Source organism: Tachyglossus aculeatus, chromosome 12 (genome assembly GCF_015852505.1).
Source record: "Tachyglossus aculeatus isolate mTacAcu1 chromosome 12, mTacAcu1.pri, whole genome shotgun sequence".
In the NCBI taxonomy this organism is placed as follows: Eukaryota; Metazoa; Chordata; class Mammalia; order Monotremata; family Tachyglossidae; genus Tachyglossus; species Tachyglossus aculeatus.
In genome coordinates this window covers 15,328,168-15,351,331 of record NC_052077.1, presented here as the reverse complement: position 1 = coordinate 15,351,331, position 23,164 = coordinate 15,328,168, and the positions used below count along the sequence as shown (strand labels likewise).

At 44.1% G+C, this 23,164-nt stretch overlaps 1 protein-coding gene across 1 annotated transcript in view; it reads left to right on the top strand.

Moving 5' to 3' along the window:
* Positions 1-23,164, top strand: part of TBC1D9 (TBC1 domain family member 9) — a 96,659-nt gene that overhangs the window by 64,532 nt on the left and 8,963 nt on the right. Inside the window, exons 11-17 of the mRNA XM_038754985.1 lie at positions 2,516-2,730; positions 5,819-5,936; positions 8,102-8,387; positions 8,877-9,006; positions 19,122-19,220; positions 19,359-19,427; positions 22,344-22,584. Coding sequence (XP_038610913.1) covers positions 2,516-2,730; positions 5,819-5,936; positions 8,102-8,387; positions 8,877-9,006; positions 19,122-19,220; positions 19,359-19,427; positions 22,344-22,584 — 1,158 coding nt within the window. The remainder of the gene's footprint in view (positions 1-2,515; positions 2,731-5,818; positions 5,937-8,101; positions 8,388-8,876; positions 9,007-19,121; positions 19,221-19,358; positions 19,428-22,343; positions 22,585-23,164) is intronic.

Below are 23,164 nucleotides of genomic sequence, written 5' to 3'. Positions count from 1 at the left end.
GCACAGAGAAGTTAAGTGGCTTGCCTGCCACAGAACCTAAAAGCACAAAACTTCTAGTTAACCATTCTTCGTAGAACAAGAGTTTACAGTCCAAGATCATACATCAGCTTGGCTCAGTGCAAAGAGTCCGGGCTTTGGAGTCGGAGGTTGTGGGTTCAAATCCCGGCTCTGCCAATTGTCAGCTGTGTGACTTTGGGCAAGTCACTTAACTTCTCTGTGCCTCAGTTCCCTCATCTGTAAATGGGGACGAAGACTGTGAGCCCCCGTGGGACAACTGATCACCTTGTATCCCCCCAGCGCTTAGAACAGTGCTTTGCACATAGTAAGTGCTTAACAAATACCATTATTATTATTATTATTATTATTTACTGGTATAGAGAACCAAAAATCTAACTCCCATTTCTAGTCTCATATATATTTTTATTTGCACACCAAGTAGCCACAAACACATAGTCAAATAAACCCTGAAGGACAGTATTAATGGCAATGTGGGTTATTCTAGTCCTTACAAGTTAAAAGTCTTTGTTTTTTTTAAAAAAGAGAGGAAGGCTAACTATAAAGAATAATTATTATGATTATTATGGTATTTGTTAAGGGCTTACTATATGCCAGGCACTGTACTAAGGACTGTGGTGGATACAAGCAAATCAGGTTGGACACAGTCCCTGTCCACATGGGGCTCACGTTCTCAATCCCCATTTTACAGATGAGGTAACTGAGGCCTAGAGAACTTAAGTGACTTGCCCAAGGTCACCCAGCAGACAAGTGGTGGAACAGGATTAGAACCCATAACCTTCTGACTCCCAGATCCATGCTCTGTCCACTATACCATGCTGCTTTAAAAAGAAAATACTAACCCCCCCATAATAATAATAATGATGGTGGCATTTATTAAGTGCTTACTATGTGCAAAGCACTGTTCTAAGCACTGGGGAGGTTACAAGGTGATCAGGTTGTCCCATGAGGGGCTCACAGTCTTCATCCCCATTTTACAGATGAGGGAGCTGAGGCCCAGAGAAGTTCAGTGACTTGCCCAGAGTCACACCGCTGACAATTGGCAGAGCCAAGATTTGAACCCATGACCTCTGACTCCAAAGCCCGGGCTCTTTCCACTGAGCCACGCTGCTTCTCTAAGAAACTGGATTTTGAGAAGAGTAGGAGAATAGGACCTAATTTACCTAATCTATTTCACATAGCCCCATCTCACCCTCCCTAATCATATTTCCATGTATTTTATGTCCATTTTCTATGGGATAGCATTATCAGACTTCCTTGTCCTAAAACACTTGTTTCTGTGCCTTCACATCTCCAGTTGGAAATCAGGAACATGACCGTGAGGATTGCATAGTCCTGCCTGTTCCCCCAATTTTGACATGATTCACTTCACTGCGATAGTAAACATCATACTAACCACCATTGGGAAGAGCAGAGGCCTGAAAGTCTAGTCCCTTCCTCACAGGAATCAATCAGTCAATCATATTTATTGAGTGGTTATTGTGAGCAGAGCACTATACTAAGTGCTTGGGATAGTACAGCGTAACAGGGTTGGTAGACACATCTGTCCACAGTGAGCTTGCGGTTCAGAGGAAGCTGACTGTAATGAGATAAAATGAGATAATTAAGGTGAAAGCACTTGGGAAAATCAAAGGGCTTTATGTGAATTCAAGGTATTGGTTATCCATATTAGCATTTGTTTATAGGTACCTTTTCAGATTAAAGGAAGTTGTCAATCCTGAAAAATAGCAACATCCTGCTTCCTCAGGTCAGGAAAACCTGGCAACTACTGGATTTATGTCCATGAGCTCCCTGTGAACAGTAGAGGCATTCCTTGTGCCGGTTACTTGAGTCAAATCTCTCAGTTTCCTACAAAGCAAACAATCAATGAATCGTATTTATTGAGCGCTTCTATGTGCAGAGCACTGTACTAAGCACTTGGGAAGTACAAGTCGGCAACAAACAGTTGGGTAGATGGCAGTGCCCACATTCATGCCTAGTTCAATTTGTTGGGAATATGGATTAGTCATGGGACTAGCCCTAGTCTGCATAGGAGAGACTCATTTCTAGACTGAGCCCTGCCACTGACTCAAAAACAAATAGTTTACTCAGCCAGGATGCCATCTGGGATACAGAAATAAACACGTTCAATCCCACCCCCTCGGAGGATGGAAGGGATAACAAGTACAGCTCTTTGAGTTTCCCGGAAGAAAGGCACTTTAGTTCAGTTTTATGGTTCTTGAAACAAGAGTTTGATGCAGTTTTCAAGATAAGCAAGCCTTGAACCAGATTTTACACATATCACATTTTCTAAAGTCAATCATAAAATGAGGGTTAAATACTGGGAAACCCACTGGCTCCATTTACAATCTGCCCAGTTTTGCCTCCGTAGGCCCCAAAAATGGGAGGGAGGGAGAGGGGAAGCCCAGATTATATATTGTGTGGGTGTAGAAAGTGAGGAGTAGAGGAGTTGAAGACCACCCTTCCCTTTTCACTTTGATGCTGAGGTCCATCTTCCTAGGAGCCATCAATGAGATGGCCACCCACCCTGGCTATTATGAAGACCTGGTAGAGAAGTCGATGGGGAAGTACAACCTCGCCACAGAAGAGATCGAGAGGGATTTGCACCGCTCCCTACCAGAACACCCGGCTTTCCAGAATGAAATGGGCATTGCTGCTCTGAGGAGGGTGCTAACAGCCTACGCCTTTCGAAATCCCAACATAGGCTACTGCCAGGTAATGACACCACTCTTCATCCTTAGCTCATAAGATGGAATCAACCTTTTGTGACCAACAGGGACTACTACCCAAGTGTCGGTTGTTCTAACCGTCAGTTATCTGAGACTGCTCCAGGCAATCAGAAAAGAAAAATTCTTCTCACCAAAATTGTGTGAATGCCTATTCAAGAGAGCCAAGTCTGATTATGTTTTTCCAACTGTCCAATTACTGGTTCTAGCCTTCACGCCAGTTGGTTTGTGTAATTAGCTGTAATTGGCATAATTCTACTTGTGCTGGAACTTCACTGAAATGGTCACAGTTGAAGAATATTTTGTAAGTTATGATTCTCTCAGAAATAAGTAGAGGCAACTTTTTTGGACATGACTGAAGTTCAGCTCATTGAACTCTGACTTACCTGCCATGACTTAAGATGTTGTCAGGGGGTTTAAGGATAGATGGGAACTGGGAAGGAGGAAAGCAGACTTCAAATAGCTGATGATACTACTAATAATAATGATTGTGGTATTTGTAAAGCATTTACAATGTGCCAGGCACCGTACTAAGCGCTGGGATGGATATAAGCAAATTGGGTTGAACACAGTCCCTGTCCTACGTGGGGCTTACAGTCTTAATCCCCATTTTACAGATAAAGCCTCCATTTTAGGTCTTTTTGTACACCCTTTGAAACCCTTTCTCAGGTCACGTCAGAGATTAGGCTGAACCAGACTGAGAATCCAGCTCAAAAAGTTGTGGAGGAAATTAAAATATAACAAAAACTCATAACCTTTCAAATGCTAGTCATGGTCCAATGCTTCTCTTGCATTCATGCAGGTCCCATTTTTCTTGGGAACCTAGATCACTTTTCTTGTAAATTTGAGAGGAGAAATGCTTAGGTGACATATGCACATTTCTTTTGTAAGGAACTTCTGTAAAAATGAGTAGTGCTCTAAAGAAGGATTTTACAGATCCTCAATTATGCTTTTGCCTCCTTTTGGGTAGCTATAATTTGGCTCTAGGAGGCCCCTGTAAAAGTTTGGAAGAGGAAGGTTCTCCTCCCAGGAAAGAGGTGCTCCTTCACTGAGCAGGTAGTTATCGTATGCTGTCGAGTCATCTCTAACCCAGAGCGATACCGTGGACACATCTCTCCCGGAACGCCCCACCTCCATACTGCCACAGGAAGTTGTGTGGGCAGAAAATGTTAAAGTTCAAGAGGTGTTTAATAATAATACTAATGATGGCATTTGTTAAGCACTTACTATGTGCAAAGCACTGTTCTCAGCGCTGGGGGGGGGGGATACAAGGTGATCAGGTTGTCCCACCTGAGGCTCAGTCTTAATCCCCATTTTACAGATGAGGTAACTCAGGCTCAGAGAAGTGAAGTGACTTGCCTAAGGTCACACAGCAGACATGTGGTGGAGCTGGGATTAGAACCCATGACCTCTGACTCCCAAGCCCGTGCTCTTGCCGCTGAGCCACACTGCTTCTCAGTTCAGTTTAGGTACTGAACATAGTAAAGGGAAAAGGTAGATGGTCCAGCCCTGACCCTTAAGTTGGATGATCAAAGAGGGTAACTTTCACACTGTTCCTCTCAGCATCCTTTATGCCACTGTCGAGATATCGTCTCGAGCTTGTTGGACCACTGGTCTAACCTAATGTGGCATTTCCTACATTCTCATGACCAGCAGTGTGACTCTCAGAGGGCTGGCTAGGAACAGGAATTTTAACAGTGGTTTGCTCTAAGCTCACTTCCTTGATTGGTTGCCTTTACTGGATATAAACATGAGACTGGGGGGTCTTTTGTTGCATGCCTGGTCCTTGGGGAAGGCCTGAATATCTCTTCCCGAGGCTTCTGTAGGCCCACAAACCCCCTCCAGCCATCTGCATCATCACAACCCTGGAGGTGAGAAGCCAAATCAGGTCAGCTCCCTCCCAAGTCCATCTCCCACATCCCCCTTCCCCAGAGGAGATAAAAGTTAAGCAGCAGGAGGATGGTTTGGGAATGGAAGACTGGTTTTTAGCTACTAGTTCCAGGGCTATCCCCACAGGTGATATATTCCAGAAGGTGATTGTGTCTGCCCTTCTTTTTCTCAATCCCACCACACACACCCACATGCTCACAATTTGGGAGTGGAGTCTGACCCTACCTCTACTCTGGGTCATGAAAGTGGCTTTCGACAGTGGGGCTGGACCACTCTGCTCTGTTGGGCTGAAAAGGAGAACCTAGGAAAGATGGTCCATCTGGCCAGCCTGACCCATGGTCAAATCTGCGTACTGATCTTCTAAAGAGAAGGAGAGAAAACAATTTTCCCACTTCCAGTCCAGAGGAGCAGAGGAGGAACTACTTACTGCAAGTAGGGGGGAAAAAACACTGCAGTGATCCTTTAGGGGAAATCCTGCCAGAAAGGCTTTCAGTAGTCCAGACGGAAAAGCTTTTTTGGTTCGTATTTCTGGCAACCCTTCATTATCATTACCCTGCCCCGAGCTAAGTGGAACGCGGGTTTCATTGGCATCTAATGGGACCAGCACTCCGTCTTGTTTATTTTTTGCTAATTAAGAGGGCAATCAAAATAGTTCTGACACACAAAATATGTCTGCTGAAATCTTCATCACGAGTGAAGGGTTTCAGCAACATTTTAAATTGTTTTCTTTTAACCTCACAATTCTTTTTAAATAATGGAACAACAGTGGGGAAGTTAGTCTGTAATGCTTTATTTTCCTCCTTTTGTTTATGTTGGGTGCTATAAAAAGCACATGCTTCACAGAACCACCTGAACTGAATAATAGGAAATGTTGCCATGGTTCTAGAAAATGAAAACTTTGCCTGCTGAAGTTCGTTAGATCACAAAAGTCTTCACACTGAAGTCTGAGAAGCCAATTAAAATCAAATGGCAGGTGCTAGAGGGGTTGCCTATTTAGGGAAAGTAGCTGAATTGCTGTTACCGTAGTTCTCTGTGGATCATGTATCTGTATGTAGTCATTATTTGTTAAAGAGTGATATTTATAGTTACCTCAGGAAAGCATGTCATTCAAACTTTGCACAGTATTTATTTGCAAAGAAAATTCATATTTTCCATCTAGTAACTTCTTTGCTTTTTAATTCCTCTAGGCCATGAATATTGTGACATCTGTGCTACTTCTGTATGCAAAAGAGGAGGAAGCTTTTTGGTTGCTAGTGGCTTTGTGCGAGCGCATGCTTCCGGACTACTATAACACGAGAGTTGTTGGTATGTGCGGATGTGCTTAACTATGGCCTGCAATGTTGCATGCAATGTGCTCCAAGAGACTGATTTGTGTTTCAGGAGACTTAGCTGAGGAAAGAGTAACTGGAAGAGATGGCCCTGAACAATGGAAAGAACATGTAGAGTTCTTGAGTTTCCAGGAATAGAGTCCACTTTACTTACTGTTTTACAATTTGGAGACTAGAACTGTTAGGCCCAGCCCAGTAACAGGCAGAACAGAACTACTATACCCTGTTAGTACTTCTAATTTGTTCATTATGAATAGAGTATCACGCAAAGTTAGGAAATGGTGTAAATAGCATTACTGTATTCCTAAGAGACAAAAAGTGGACTTAGACTAAAATCAGAGTACTTAGGAGAGTACAAGAAAACTGAGTCAGTATGTATGTTCCCTGCCCACGACAAAACACAGTGTAGTTAAGTGAACAAATGACATTGTAGACATATACCAATAATATATTTTTATATGTGAATTTATGTACATATTGTAAACTAATCATTTTTGAGTGCTATCTTTTACCTCAGCAGAAAGGAGCCTTATACTGTCAAGATCACAATATGTTATTTATGCTAGGAAGATCTGCCATTACCTAATAATAATAATAATAATGATAGCATTTATTAAGCGCTTACTATGTGCAAAGCACTGTTCTAAGCGCTGGGGAAGTTACAAGGCGATCAGGTTGTCCCTTAGGGGGCTCACAGTCTTAATCCCCATTTTACAGATGAGGTAACTGAGGCACAGATAAATGGATTGGATTTTAATAACTATTCAAAACAGTCCCTCTAGTACCTCCCTCTAGACTTTGAGCTCACTGTGGTCAGGGAATGTGTCTTCCAACTTTGTGATATTCTACTCTCCCTAGCACTTAGTACAGTGCTCTGCACACAGTAAGCACTCAATAGATACTATTGACTGACTGGTCAAAATACTTAAAAATATTTGGAGGAGAGGAAAGGAGATGTTTAATCCAACGTAAGCATGCAGCTATAACTGGCAGTAGTTATGGGCTCAAAGAACTATGTTATGAGAAAAATCAAATAGTAATCATCGGCTCAATAATCATTAATGGATCAAGGAGGTAGGTGGTTCAAAGATATCACCAGAACTGACACTTTGATACCAATTCCCATATTATTTTTATGTCCACCACTAGTAGAATGCTTTCCTTATTCTCATTGCTATTATACTGAATTAAGTACTTAAAGATGCCAAAAGCAAAGAAATACCAAGTATTGTCTGGCAGCGTGCAATAAAGCTGAGTCGGGGAAGCGCATCATCATCTGCACCGATTTGTGGATTGTGTTGTACTTGGGACAAGCTAGTACTCTGGGGGGAATAAACAGTTTCTTAATATTGTGTAATTGAAAACATGTAACAGCAGAAATTGCTTTCATTTTTAGAGGAGTTATTTTTATGAGGTAGATGCAGCCAAAGATAATGGGAAGGAGAAGGAGTCAGACAAGTCATTATAATATTTGAGTGCCTATTGTGGGCAGAGGACTATATGAGGTGCTTGAGAGCCTCCTGTAGAAAATACTGTAGAAATTCTGTAGAATAATGTAGAAATTCCATGGGCCTGGAAGGCAGAAGGACTTGGGTTCTAATCCCGGCTCCACCACTCTTTGACCTTTGGGCAGGTCGCTCAACTTCTCTGTGCCTCAGTTACCTCATCTGTATAATGGAGATTAAGACCATGAGCCCCATATGGGACAAGGACTGTGTTCAACCCAATTTGCTTACATCTACCCCAGCGCTTAATATAGTGACTGGCATATAGTAAGCATTTAACAAATTCCACAATTATTATTATACTGGTGCCATCTCTGCCCTCGAAGAGTTTGATATAAAAAAGGAGATGGGCAGCCTCAAATTGTAATCAAATCAAATTAGGAACAAGAGTAAAGGCATAAGAACAAAAGAAGGCTCAAAAGATGAATAAAGAGGGATAAATAAGCCTGTGACGACAAGTGCTAAGGTTGGCCAATGGCCTGACACAAGGGAAATTTTGACCGATTTCAGTGAGTTCACTTGGAGTTCCTTTCCCACTTTCTACCCAGAGAGGACAAATATAAGGTAATGGAATGGGTTTCTTGGTGAAGAAGCTCAAGTGCCTGACTCGAGTGTCTGGTGCCCTCCCGTGTTTCAGGAGCGCTGGTGGATCAGGGCGTCTTTGAGGAGCTGGCCCGAGACCATGTCCCTCAGCTGTACGACTGCATGCAGGACCTGGGAGTAATCTCCACCATCTCCCTGTCTTGGTTCCTCACCCTCTTTCTCAGCGTGATGCCATTCGAGAGCGCCGTGGTGGTTGTCGACTGTTTCTTCTATGAAGGAATCAAAGTGATCTTCCAGCTGGCACTGGCCGTACTGGATGCCAATGTGGACAAGCTGCTGAACTGCAAAGATGACGGGGAGGCCATGACTGTCCTGGGGAGGTATGTGTAAACACAGGCCTCTTTCCTTTCCTGTGCTTTGCCTTTTTTTAGGGCCCTCCTCTTTCCAGAGTCGGAATCGTGCCTCGTGGGAAAGGGGCTCACTCCACTGGGCCTTTTAAGGTAGACCCAACTTCTTTGGTTAGAAGTCCAGCATTTTCAAAAACTGGCCAGAGAACTCCAAAAGGGAAGTTTGCAGTCACTCTTCCAGTATCCCAGTGGAATTCCCTAACCAATCACTGTACCTCTATCAGCCTTCCACGAAAGCAGAAGTCAAGGCATAGAAGACCGTCCCTGGCCACCAAGGTTTGTTTGGGGAGGTCGATAGGGCACTGTTTCTAGGAAAAGCCACCAGTTTGTCCACTCCAATTTGGTAGAGCCCTTAGGAAACTGCGGTTGCCCCTGCTTCAATATATTTGGGGGTGGAGGGAGAAGGGCTGATGATTTGTCACATGCTCTTTGTGGTTTATTGTCATGCCATTCTTTCCTCAGGTATTTAGACAGCATAACCAACAAAGATAGTACCCTGCCTCCCATCCCTCATCTTCACTCCCTGCTCAGCGATGATGTGGAACCTTACCCTGAGGTGGACATCTTCCGGCTCATCAGAACATCGTATGAGGTACCATTTGCTCATGTTTTAACTAAGGCTTGGGAATCTTGAAGGATTTTGGGGAGGATGAATTAACCGTTTGTTTCATTATTAACCCAGAGAGTGTCAGACCCTAGGCTTCCCTCCTGAGGGTAGCAGTAGTTTATTCTGAAGTTGTAACAGCAGTTGCCTGGTAGGTGATTTTCCGTGACCATAGGAACTTGGTCTAGAAATGGTGTGGCCTGTCGGCTGGAGCTTGGGCCCAGGAGTTAGAAGGACCTGCATTCTAATCCAGGCTCCACTACTTGTCTGCTGTGTGACCTTGGGGAAGTTACTCCTGTGCCTCAGTTACCTCATCTGTAAAATGGGAAATGAGACTATGACCTCCATGTGGAACAGGGAAGTTCCATATGCCCCTTTCCAACCCTCATGCTGCCAAAGCCACTAGCCTAACCCTAGGGATGTGCAGGACTAATCTGTGAAGGCAGTGACGGTGGGGAGGGAGGGAAGAACTGAGTCCCCCAGATTCCAGGGTGCTGCTGATGCACTGAGGACTCAGCCATTGCTGGAATCCATTGTTTCCTGGCATTTGCCTCTAGAAACTTTAGGTGTTTGATCGTCAGGCTCTCTGAGCAATGCCACTGCTCTCCTTCTCTGCAGTCTAGCATTTCTTTCTGCCTTGGGACATCTCTAACTGGATGTCCCTCCAGCACCTCAGTCTTAACACGTCCCAAACAAAACTCATTTTCCCACCCAAACTTGTCTTCCCATTATCCTTTCCATTGCCGTTGACACCACCACCATCCTCTCTGTCTCACAAGTCTGTAAACTTTGGCATTATACTCTACTCATATCTCTCGGTCAACCTACATATCATTCTGTCATCAAGTCTTGTCAGTTCTACCATCGCATCACTAAAATCCGTCCTTTCCTGTCCATTCAAACTGCTACTATGCTGATCTAAGCACTTACCGTTTCGCACCGTGACTGCTGCTTCTGCCTCCTCGCTGACCTCCCTGCCTCCTTTCTCACCCCACTGCAGTCCTTTACTTTGCGGATCGTATTTCTTAAAAAAAAAAACAAAAAAACAAAACATTCATTTCACATCTTCCCACTCCTCAAGGTTGCCCATGCCATTCCACATCAAAAAGAAACTCCTTATTATTGGCATTAAAGCACCCAATCACTTGCCCCCTCTTACTGATTTCCTACCCTCACACTTTGCTCCTCTAATGCCAGCCTACTCACTGTAGTTCTGTCTCGCTACTAAAACCTCACTCATATCCTCCCTCTGGTCTGGAACTCCCTCCCCTTCATGTGCAACAGACTTCTACTCTCCCTGCCTTCAAAGCCTTATTAAAATCACATCATCTACAAGTGGCCTTCTCTAAATCCTCATTTCCCCTACTCCCTCTCTCTTCTGCGTTGCCCATGCACCATTTAAGCACTTGGTATTCATCCTACTCCCTGCACCACAGCAATTATGTACATAGCCGTCATTTATTTTAATGCCTGTCTCCCCACTAGGTTGTAAGCTCTTTGTGGGTAGGGAACGTGTTGACCAAGTCTGTTGCATTGTACCCTCTCATGTGTTTAATACGAGGCTGTGCCCACAATAATACCATTGACTGAATAATTGTCAGGGGTTTCAGAGAGGGTGATCTCTCTGAACATAATCGCAGAAAGCTTGGAAGGGGGAGAGGGGGAGGGTCTCAAGAGCTGAGATACAGTACAGTTTGTTTGGCTTTTGAAAATAGGGATCTAGCATCTTAGTTGCTTCCACTCCAGAAGGAGGGGTTGCCAGGCAGTGTCTGAGGAGGTGCTGTTGAGGTGGTAACACATCCTCCTTTCCATAACACAGCAACTATTGCTGTCTCCTGCCAACTTTCTCCCTTAGATCACCTCGTCCCCTATTCTTGCCTCCCTCCACTGCTCATTGTTGACATTTCTTCTCTTGGGTGAAACAGTAGAAACCTGTTGCTATTGTTTCTCTCTCAACAGCAAAGCTATGCTGCCAATTAATCAGTGGTGTATGAGTGGTTACTGTGTGGACAGCTCTGCACTTAGCACTTGGGAGAGTACAACTTCAAAAGACTAGGTAGAGATGACCCCTGCCCACAAGGCACTTACTGCCACATTTTCCTTTTTTGATGGAGAGATGTTGGGTGGAGGGAAGGATCATAAGAGTCCTCAGTGGAGGTTGAGGGACTAAATAATTGGAAAGTACTAGTGGCTTACCTTGAAAGCTGGGAGAATAATAGGATGCATTTAAAATTAGATCTCTTTTTTGGACTTTTTTGAATTTGCTAAAGATTGACCTATTGTCCTCAGATCTCTGGATTCTCATTCTCATTTAGTATTGGTTGCATGACAAACATGCATGAACTGTTACCCTCAGAACAAACCATCACAAGTATGGTTTAGTTGAGTCATTTTGAACCAGGCAACACACTTTAAAAAAAGTCTTGTGTCATTACAAGCACAAACTTCCCCTCCTTCTCTTGCTTTAGGCAGGTCAGAGAAACTCATGGTAGTTTCATTGACTGTCCCCTCACCTTTAACCTTTGGAAAGATTAATTTTACCAATCAGGAAAGGCAGTTTTTTAACTAAAACCACCAAACTAAAATCTAGGGGTTTTCCTCGGATCTGTAGTCATAGAAACATTGTCTGTTTCAGTTTCCAGTAACATGGGACAGGGAAGCCCTTCCTCTCCCTTTCTACTCTCACTCCTTCCCCCAAATCCCCCTCAGTCTAAAAGGGCAGGACTAGCCACATTTCCTTAAGGTCAACAAGCTGGGACTGTGCCATGGTCAGCACCATGGCCATTTCATTAGGAAAGGAAAGGAAATTGGAGACATCATCCAAGAGTCTTTTTCATTTGCATTCCAGCCTGCTGATTCTGTAATGGCAGAGAATAGGCTACTTGGAATTTTGGTTAAGTGGCTAAGATTCAAACACATATGTGTTCTCTCTGTCTTCTCCCTTTCTCTCTCCCTCTTCCCTCCCTCCTCCTTCAGCAGACAGAATGAGAAGTGGCTACTTTTACAGACAAGATTTCTTTGAGGAATGCCTTAGTGCTGCATAATGACTGTTTTCACTTATCAATTCCACTGATGCTACCAGTGTCTTGTAGACTTTTGTTTCTAAACCACTTGGCCTTTCTCTAAGTGGGGTCACTAATGCCCTTTCCTAGTCAACATTGGCCTTCATGGTCTTAGAGCTGCAACTGAAGACTCAATGTCAGAGATTAGATTCTTCCAGAGGAGTTTCTCACTGCCGTTGTATAAACCTGCCGAGACTTGGCCCAGGAATGAAATCACAGCACTCAGTCCTCTTGGTCTGATTACTGTCTAGACTCCAGTCCAGAGAGACGTCGGGACTGGAAGGCAGGAACCTGTCCACCCCTTCAGCTCTGAACTCCTAAGTACCCGACTCCAATTTTATTTTGTCTCAGTTCCCTTGCTTTGGCGCTTAGTATGGGACTCTGTCCATAGTCCACTCTCAGTGAGTATTATTGATTGATTCCCAACCAGTGTGGCCCAGCGGATGAAGCACGGGCCTAGGAGATAGAAAGACCTGGCTTCTAATCCCGGCTCTGCCATGTGTCATGTGACCTTGGACAAGTCACTTCACTTTTCTGTGCCTCAGTTCCCTCATTTGTTAAGTTTGTGAGCCCTCTGTGGGAAAGGGACTGTGTCCAACCCCATTATCTTGTATCTACCCCAGGCTTAGAACACTGCCTGGCACCTAGTAAGTGCTTAACAAATACCACAGTTGTTGTTATTACCATTATTAATTACCATTATTAGGGTTTAGATGTACAAAGTGGCAGACTCACAGGAAACAAAACCTGAACAAAGAAATATGAGAGTCAGGCTCAGGGTACTGTAACCACCTAACTCTGGGTTTATTTGTGTATTGCTTTTCTGAGTGTTTACTGATGTTTTGAAACTCAGCTGTTCCCCTTTTTAACATTCATGTCTATCTTATGAGAAAGCTTCCTCTTTATGAGTGTCTTTAATTCTGCTGTAGCCTACACTGAAGCAGAAATCGATTCACTGACTGTCCCCTTACCTTTAACCTTTGGAAAGATTAATTTACCAATCAGGAAAGGCAGTTTTTTAAACTAATACCACAATAATGTCCACAGCGCCTTCCTCCCAGGAAGGTCTTATGTTTTGAACCCACTGTTCTTTGCTGTTTTTTGCCCCTGTGAGGCCAGGAGGAGCAGAGGACATTATTTATTGCTTCTCTTGTGAGCTGAGAGAAATTGTCCGGAGGTGATTCGCTAGAGATGTTCCAGACTTGGTTAGGTATCTGGAAGAATAGCAGGAGTGGGAGACAGTGTGACCTAATTAATGAAGTACAGGCCTGAGAGCCAAAGGACCTGTGTTCTAATCCTGGCTCCCCCAATTGCTTGTTCTTTGACCTTGGGCAAGTCACTCAACTTCTCTGGGCCTCAGTTTCCTCAACTGCGAAATGAAGATTCAAATACCTGTTCTTCCTCCTATGAGACAGGGACTGTATCCAGCCTGATTAACTAATATCCTATCCCAGTGCTTAGAATAGTGCTTGACACATAGTAAGTGCTTAACAAATACCTGTGTGTGTGTGTGTGTGTGTGTGTGTGTGTATAAAAAGTAAGCCCTGTTCTGTATTCTGAGCCCCACGAGGGTTAGCGGCTCTAGAGGAAACAAAAGATGAAGTTGAAAGAGTCTTAGGGAGCTCAGTCTGGCTTTACCCTCCCAGGTACAAAGGAGAGCAAGCCTCTCCTCTCATTTGGGGGGCATTTGTTAAGCACCTCTGTGCCAGGCACTGGGATAAATACGAGATAATCAAGTTGGACAGAGCCCTGTCCCACATGGGGCTCACAGTCCTTCTACTGCACTCCCACATTTCTGTCCCTTTGGAAAAACACTCATTTCTGCCATAACTTAGTGTCTTCACTGTGCACTGGGACTAGAATGTTGTTAATAAATTAGGGAGCATCTATCCCATGTGGGACAGGCATTGTGGCCAAATTGATTACATTGGAGCTAGCCAGCACTTAGTACAGTGCCTGGTACATAAAGATGCTTAATAAATGCCAGGCCAAAATGGAAGTGTTAGGCTTTTCTGTTCTGATTTTTGTCTGGCAAGCAGTGGATAAAGTCACTTAGACTTAGAAAAAAAAATTTCTTCAAATACTCAAGTTGGGAAGAATCGTGAGACCCTAGGGATGCACCTATCCTGCTTGGGTTTATGAAGCCTTCCCTGGAAGTTTGGCATTAAGCCAGCATTTACTTGAGAGATGCTCCACCACTCATGAGGGCCACACCATCTGTCCAGCCGTGATTTGGACTGTCTTTTTAAGTTTTGTTTCTTAGGAGACACAGTGTTGCCTAATAGAGCATGGGTCTGGAGTCAGAAGAACCTGGGTTCTAATTCTGACCCTGCCGGCTTTCTGCTGTGGGACTTACTGCTTGGGTAAATCACTTCACTTCTCTGTACCCCAGTTACTTCGTCTTAATCCTGTGAGCCCCATGTGGGACATGGACTGTGTCCAATCCGATTAGCTTTTATCTACCCCAGTACTCAGTACAGTTTCTGGCAAGTAAGTGCCAGTGTAAGTGTGTGCTAAACAGCACTTACTATGCTCATCCTCTAGACCTTAAGCCAGTTGTGGACAGGAAATGTGCCTGTTTATTATTGTATTGTACTCTCCCAAGTACTTAGTACAGTGCTTTGCACACAATAAGCACTCAGTAAATATGAATGAATGAACAAATACCATTTTTTTAAAAAAGAAGGTTGAGGATTCCTACAGGGCCACCTCTAAGTGGGTAAGAACCTTGGCTGAGGAGCAACGTGGCTTAGTGGATAAAGCACGGGCCTGGGAGTTGGAAGAAACTGGGTTCTAGTCCTGGCTCTGCCATTTGCCTGCTATGTGACATCAAGCAAGTCACTTAAATTTTCTTCACTTCAGTTACCTGTAAAATGGGGCTTAAGAGTGTGAGCCCCATGTGGGACAGAGACTAACTTGTATGTACCACAGGGCTTAGAACAGTGCTTGACACATACTAAGCACTTAACAAGTATTATTATTATTATTATTATTATCATGACCATGCTACTGGTTTCAGCTCTGAGACACTGAGGTTCACTGGTCTTATTCTGTAGGAATGTCTTCGTTACTACAGTTTTGTCCCTAGAGCAGACCTTCCAGTAATTTGGTAAATTTGCTTTCCAGTTCGCTTCAGGGGGCAAAGAAGGTCAGAAAAGAAGCTGAAGAGGTGGGGGAATGTAACTGAAAGTTGAGGGAGGATTGAGGTGGAGAAGAGAAAGTTTCAGGAGCTGGAATAGTATGGAGAAAATTACTTTCCCTTTGGCTTTGGGAGTTTTCTGGGAAATTCTGCAAGTTGTGTAAATTGTCTTTTTCACAAGGGCTGGAAATTCCAGGTGATGTGAGAGTTTATGCTCTGTGAACATCTGTGTTTGTGAATGGTGGAAAACAGTGGCTCCAGGCTGGACTGACCTCATTGCTTTGCATTATTTGCAGTATGTCTCCTTCTTCAGCTTGTCAGACCTCCCTCCCAGGGGACAATCACATTATTCTTATCACTTCTTGCTTCTTACAAAAATAGCAGGATATCAATTTAGAGGCAATGGTTTCCCTGGAGGACAACGCTGCTTCTTCCCGATGGAAGGAGAATTGTACTTGGTCTGGCCTAAGTCCCAGGATGCCAGCCCTGGGCTGGCTTGCTTCGCAACCTGAGCATGGGAAAGGTTAGGACTAATAGCCACTGCAGTGATGAAGTTCTATCTAGAGACCAGGAACAGATGTTCTGCTTTGGCCCACGTGGCTGAAGTGAACATAAGACACGTGACTTTGCTGACAAACAGAAATACGGGATTCACTCACATAACTGCTCCACTTTTTGTCACTGAAAAATGGGGTTGGGGTTATTATGTAGAGGATTACGTGTATAAAATTATCTAAGACAGAGGAAAGATGGGGGTGAAAAAATGAGGAGGAAAAGTAGAGAAAGTAAGAGGACATTTGAATCTGCTTCTCTTTCTTTGTAGTCTTCTAATTGCAGCATACAGGAGGCTCTGAAGTAGCACACACACACCCCCACCACCACCGACTTCTTTCCTTCCTACCCCAGAAGTTAGCAAATGTCAGTGACGAAAGTCCCTGGCAAATGCATTTTCTGACCCTTTTCTTCTTCCCACCCAGTCACCCTGCCACCACCTATCATTGTTGGCAAATATAATCTTATTTCTTCCATAAAAATTGGGGGAGAGGGAAATTATGCAGTGGAGGGAATAATGCTGGTAGATACGGTAATACTAACTCCCTTCTCCTTTAGTAACATCTCATCAACAGAACTCAAAAAAATCTTAAAGATTCAAAATATCCCTTGGGGAGGTTGGTGGAGAGTGGATGCCAGAAATGAATTCAAGAAGAAAACTACAGCTTGGAGAGAGCTGTATGGCTTGATTCTCCACATTTGGTGAGGTCAGAATATTGGTAGTTCAGATTTTGCTTTCCTAATATTTTTCTTGGTTTTCCAGATTGCCTAATTGTTCAGTGTTTTAAAACTTCATTGCACCATTAAAAAAAAATAATCACAGAAGGTGTATCTAACTCTTTCTACTGCTTCTAGGGTGGAGAAGCTCATAGTTCATCAAGTAGACTTAACACCAGTAACTCCTTGTTCAAGAGGTCTTTACCAAAATTCCCAGGGACAGGTGTGCTTTCCTTTATTACCATCCCGGGCTGGAATTTGTTTAGCTATCCTTAGCAAGCAGTAGGCTGAATTACCTGACTTTTGGGCTTTAAAGCACTCAGTCAGCTCACCCCATCCTATCTTTCACCTCCCTGATCCTCGAGACAGCCCGTACACTCTGCTCCTGTAGCACCAGATAACTCACTGTGCCATGATCTCGTCTTCCTCATCGCCAATCTCTTTTTCACATCCTCCTGCTAGCCTGGAACCCCCTCCCCTAGAATATATGCCAGACCACCACTCTGTCCTCCTTCAAAGCATTACCACGGTCACGTCTCCTCAAAGAGCCCTTCCCCAATTAACCCCTCTTTTCTCCAGCTTGCTCTTTCTGCCTTGTCTATCTGTGACCTTTAGACATTTTCCATTCATCCCACCCCAACAGCACAGAACTTATGTGAATATCTTTAAATTATATATTTTAAAGTATTTATTCATGTTAATGTCTGTCAACCTCTAGATTATAAACTCCTTATGGGCATGGAACGTGTCTGCTAATTTTGTTGCATAGTACTCTCCCAAGTGCCTAGTACAGCATTCATTCATCCAATTGTATTTATTGAGCGCTTACTGTGTGCAGAGCACTGTACTAAGCACTTGGGAAGTACAAGTCGCCAACATATAGAGACAGTCCCTACCCAGTAACGGGCCCACAGTCTAGAAGGGGGAGACAGGCAACAAAACAAAACATGTAGACAGGTGTCAAAGTTGTCAGAACAAATAGAATTAAAGATATATGCACATCATTAATAAAATAAATAGTGTAGTAAATACGTACAAGTAAAATAAATAGAGTAATAAATCTGTACAAATATATACACAAGTTCTGTGGGGAGGGGAAGGAGGTAGGGCAGGGGGATGGGGAGGAGGAGAGGAAAAAGGGGGCTCAGTCTGAGAAGGCCTCTTGGAGGAGGTGAGCTCTCAGTAGGGTTTTGAAGGGAGGAAGAGAGCTAGCTTGGCGGATGTGTGGAGGGAGGGCATTCCAGGCCAGGGGAAGGACGTGGGCCTGGGGTTGACGGCGGGACAGGCAAGAACGAGGTACAGTGAGGAGGTTAGCAGAGGAGTGGAGGGTGCGGGCTGGGCCGTAGAAGGAGAGAAGGGAGGTGAGGTAGGAGGGGATGAGGTGATGGACAGCCTTGAAGCCAGTACTCTGCACATAGTAAGCTCTCAGATACCATGGATTGATTATTTTGGGGCATAGTCTACTGGTCCTGGGTAGCCTGGGATTATTTCTTCTTTGTGTGTGCTTGTGATTATTCCTCTTCTCTCTATAATCTCATTGATTTATCAAATTGTATGCCATCATTTTTAAGAAGCTAAAACATGAAAAGTAATCAGTCTATCAAAAAGGAGACCCCTGTGACCTTTTGTTTCCAGGTTTCCTGAGACCTCATATTTTAAGCTCTTTGTGCATAAGACCATCAGATTTTCGAAATCCTGGGCTCTTATAACAAATCATATTTGTTCAAACGTGGTTCCAACCCTGAGAGCTCCCATCCTTTTCTTTTTTTAAAGGTATTTATTAAGCATTTGCTATATGCCAGGCACTATTCTAAGCACTGGGGTAGATACAGACTCAGTCTTAATCCCCATTTTACAGAGGCATCTGAAGCACAGAGAAGTTAAGTGACTTGCCTAAGGTCACACAACAGACAACTAGCAGAGTTAGGATTAAAACCCAGGTCCTCCTGACACACAGGCCCATGCTCTATCCACTAGGCAACACTACTTTCTCTGCTCACTCGTGAAAGTAAGAAGGAGGATATAAGGAAGGAATCTTCCCATCAGCACAGAGGAACTGAGAACCAGGGGCAACCAGAGATTTTGAAAACTGCTGCCGACTACAAAAATAATCATCATAATCGTAATAATAATTGTCGCATTTGTTAAATGCCAAGATGGATACAAGATAATCAGATCAGACAAGTCCCTGTCCCTCCTCAGGAGGGGGACTAGTGCGGACAGAAGTGAAGAACAAGAAACTCAAATTTAACTTATATGGCCAGAAGGAAGAAATATGCCTTTTGGCAAAGAGGATAAGAGGATCGGAGATTTAGTCAGTCATGGGCTCTGGGGATCTCTGTCAAACTGCTGGCAGCTCTGCCGTTTGTGGAGGAATGAGATCATTCAGATAACTACTGGTGGTAATTTAGTACTAAAAATAGGAAGGAACAAATTCTAGAAAGTTGAGATGGCTTTTAGATTGCCTGACTACTAAATACTCGCATCCTCTGTCCCTGGCCACCAACAAAAAGGACCCTGTTACCCTGCTCCAGTTTGCTCAGAATGGGGGGCTGTCTCTACATCTCACTGAATAAAAGCAGTGTGGTGGCCAGGCTTTTGGTAGTGTTTTCTCACTCTCTGTCTCTTTCCAGAAATTTGGAACCATCCGGGCTGATTTGATAGAACAGATGAGATTCAAACAGAGACTGAAGGTGATCCAAACCCTTGAGGACACTACAAAGCGCAATGTGGTAGGTTCTTGGAAAAGTTATATTTGGGGGTGCCCCACCCTCTCTAGAAAAAAAGGAAGGTGTTTCAATGTCTGACGTGAACATGTTTTCGAAAGGAACCTGCTCTGGATTCAGCTGCTTGTGTTCCATTTTGATAAGGTGCGGACCATTGTCACAGAAACGTCTTTTACCATTGATGAACTGGAGGAACTCTACGGTCTTTTCAAGGTAGGCTACACGTTTTGGGGGGGGGTTGGTATTTAAGTGCTTACTATATGCCAGGCATTGTACTAAATGCTTGGGTAGATACAGAATAATTTAGACATAGTCCCTAAAGCTTACAATCTTAATCCCCATTTTACAGATGAGGTAACTGAGGCACAGAGAAATGAAGTGACTTGTCCAAGGTCACATAGCAGCCAAGTGACAGAGCTGGGATTAGAACCCAAGTCCATCTGACTCTCAGGCCTATGCTTTATCCATCTTTGACTCTGCTCTCTCATTCACCCCACACATCCAGTCTGTCATGAAAACCTGCCGGTCTCACCTCCACGACATCGCCAAGATCCACCCTTTCCTCTCCATCCAAACCACTACCTAGTTGGTACAGTTTCTCATCATATCCTGACTGGATTACTGCATCAGCCTCCTTTCTGATCTCCCATCCTCCTGTCTCTCCCTGCTTCAGTCTATACTTCACTCAGCTGCCCAGATTATCTTTCTACAGAAACACTCTGGGCATGTCACTCCCCTCCTCAAAAATCTCCAGTGGTTGCCTCTCAACCTTCGCATGAAGCAAAAACTCCTCATTATTGGCTTCAAAGCTCTCCATCAACTCGCCCCCTGCTACCTCACCTCCCTTCTCTCCTTCTCCAGCCCAGCCCGCACATTCCGCTCCTGTGCTGCTAACCTCTTCGCTGTGCCTTGTTCTTGCCTGTCATTCATTCAATCGTATTTATTGAGCACTTACTGTGTGCAGAGCACTGTACTAAGCGCTTGGGAAGTACAAATCAGCAACATATAGAGATGGTCCCTACCCAACAACAGGCACCCCTGAGCCTTGTGCTACCTCTGGCCTGGAATGCCCTCCCTCCTCACATCCACCAAACTAGCTCTTGTCCCCTTTTCAGATCCCTACTGAGAGCTCACCTCCTCCAGGAGGCCTTTCCAGACTGAGCCCCCCTTTTCCTCTGCTCCTCCTCCCCTCCCCATCACCCCTACTCCCTCCCTCTGCTCTACTCCCTTCCCCACCCCAAAGCACTCGTGTAAATTTGTACATATTTATTATTATTTTTTAATTAATTATATATATATATATATATATATATATAATTCTGTTGATCTATTTTGATGCTATTGATGCCTGTGTACTTGTTTTGTTTTGTTGTCTGTCTCCCCCTTCTAGACAGTGAGCCCATTGTTGGGTAGGGATTGTCTATCTGTTGCCAAATTGTAATAATAATAATGATGGCATTTGTTAAGCCCTTACTATGAGCAAAGCACTGTTCTAAGCACTGGGGCGATACAGGGTGATCAAGCTGTCAAGGTAACTGCGAGTCTGTCCTCGATTTTCCACTCTCTGTCCCCATTGTCTGCCAAGGTGGACAGGCCACCCTATTACCTGGGGAAGCAGCATGGCTCAGTGGAAAGAGCCTGGGCTTTGGAGTCAGAGGTCATGGGTTCAAATCCTGGCTCCGCCACTTGTCAGCTGTGTGACTTTGGGCAAGTCACTTAACATCTCTGTGCCTCAGTTACCTCATCTGTAAAATGGGGGTGAAGACTGTGAGCCCCCACATGGGACAACCTGATCACCTTGTAACCTCTCCAGTGCTTAAAACATTGCTTTGCACATAGTAAGTGCTTAATAAATGCCATCATCATTATTATTATTATTACCTTAAAATGCCCCCCACACACACCAGGGATCACGAGAATTCTCCTCTAGAGGATTCCGCTGTTTGGTAAAACCATTTGCCAAACCCAGAAATCAATCAATCAATCAATCAATCAATCGTATTTATTGAGCGCTTACTGTGTGCAGATCACTGTACTAAGCACTTGGGAAGTACAAGTTGGCAACATATAGAGACAGTCCCTACCCAACAGTGGGCTCACAGTCTAGAAGGGGGAGACAGAGAACAAAACCAAACATATTAACAAAATAAAATAAATAGAATAGATATGTACAAGTAAAATAGAGTAATAAATATGTACAAACATATTTGCATTCAAGCAGTAGCACTATTAATTGAGTGCCTATTGTATGCAGATCACCGTACTAAGCATTTTGAAGAATTTAGTGTAGATAACACACACACTGTCCTCAGGGAGCTTACAGACTGAACGGGGAGGGCAGATAAAATGATTTACAGCTACAAGGATAAAGAAATGAAGGTGTATATGTTTGTAAATGTTAGAGTATGTGAAATGATATAAGTGCTGTGGTCCAACTCTGTTGTACTTTCCCAACTGCTTAGTACAGTGCTCTGCACCTAACAAGAGCTCAGTAAATACCTTTGATGTTGATGGGTGGTTGGTAGTAGTACCCAAAGGCCGAGGTGGCACTTGGAACGAAGAAAAGTTAATCGGGGAAAGCCTCCTGGAGGAGACGGAATTTCAGAAGAGCTTGCGAAGATGGGGACAGGGAGTTCCAGAATCAATCAATCAATCGATCATATTTATTGAGCGCTTACTATGTGCAGAGCACTGTACTAAGCGCTTGGGAAGTACAAATTGGCAACGTATAGAGACAGTCCCTACCCAACATTGGGCTCACAGTCTAGAAGGGGGAGACAGAGAACAAAACCAAACATAATAACAAAATAAATAGAATAGATATGTACAAGTAAAATAAATAAATAAATAGAGTAATAGAATATCTGGTTTCCGAGCTCCTGCTGGGAAAAGGAAGAACAGCACTTGCAGAATTCTATTCAGCCAATTCATTATATTTATTGAGCACATACTCTGTGCAGAGCACTTTACTAAGTGCACAGTAGAGTAAGTAGGCCCCATCCCTGCTGTCAAGGAGTTTCCAGTCTAGCAGGAGAGATAAACCACCACTCTTCCTCCCACACTGGGAGTCAAGCCCAGGCTGCCTGGCTGAAAACCGGGAACTCTGACCACCGAATTGTCTTTCCCCAGGCGGAACATCTCACCAGCTGTTACTGGGGTGGAAGCAGCAGTGCCTTGGACCGCCATGACCCCAGCCTGCCCTACCTGGAGCAGTACCGCATTGACTTTGAGCAGTTTAAGGGGATGTTTGCTCTCCTGTTTCCATGGGCGTGCGGGGCTCACTCGGAAGTGCTGGCTTCACGCCTGTTCCAACTGCTGGATGAAAACGGAGACTCTCTGATCAACTTCCGGGAATTCGTGTCCGGGCTAAGTAAGGGCAAGTTATTACAGGATTTGGATTTGACCTGGGGGAAAGCTTGTTCTAAAAGGAAGTGCCTTAAATTTCACCTGAAAGGAAGTCCCGGAGAGGAAAAGAGATGAGCTGTCTTTGGGCTGTAGACTTTTCAAACATTTTGCAGTAAACTCCCACTCTGCTATAAGTTTCCATGGATGTAGTCGTCCGTCCCCCCCCCCCCCCCAGAAAGAATAGATAAAGGCATCATGTTGTTGATGTTGATGGTGTTTATCAAGCTCAGAGTACAGGCAAAACACTGTGGTAGATATAAATTAATTAGATTGGACACAGTCCCTCTCCTGCCCAAGTTTGCAGTCCAAGGCGGAGGGAGAGCAAGTATTTTACAGATGAGAAAACTGAGGCCTCAAGAAGTTACATGACTTTCCCAGGGTCGCAGAGCTGGGATTAGAACCCAGATCACCTGACTCTATACTCCCACGCTTTTCCACTAGACATGCTTTCCTCACTTTGAACAAGGAAGAGATACCTAGCCCCCTCCTGCTCAGGGATTTGATGGTAGGATGATAATGAGGGGAACACCTGGATTTTGTTTCCT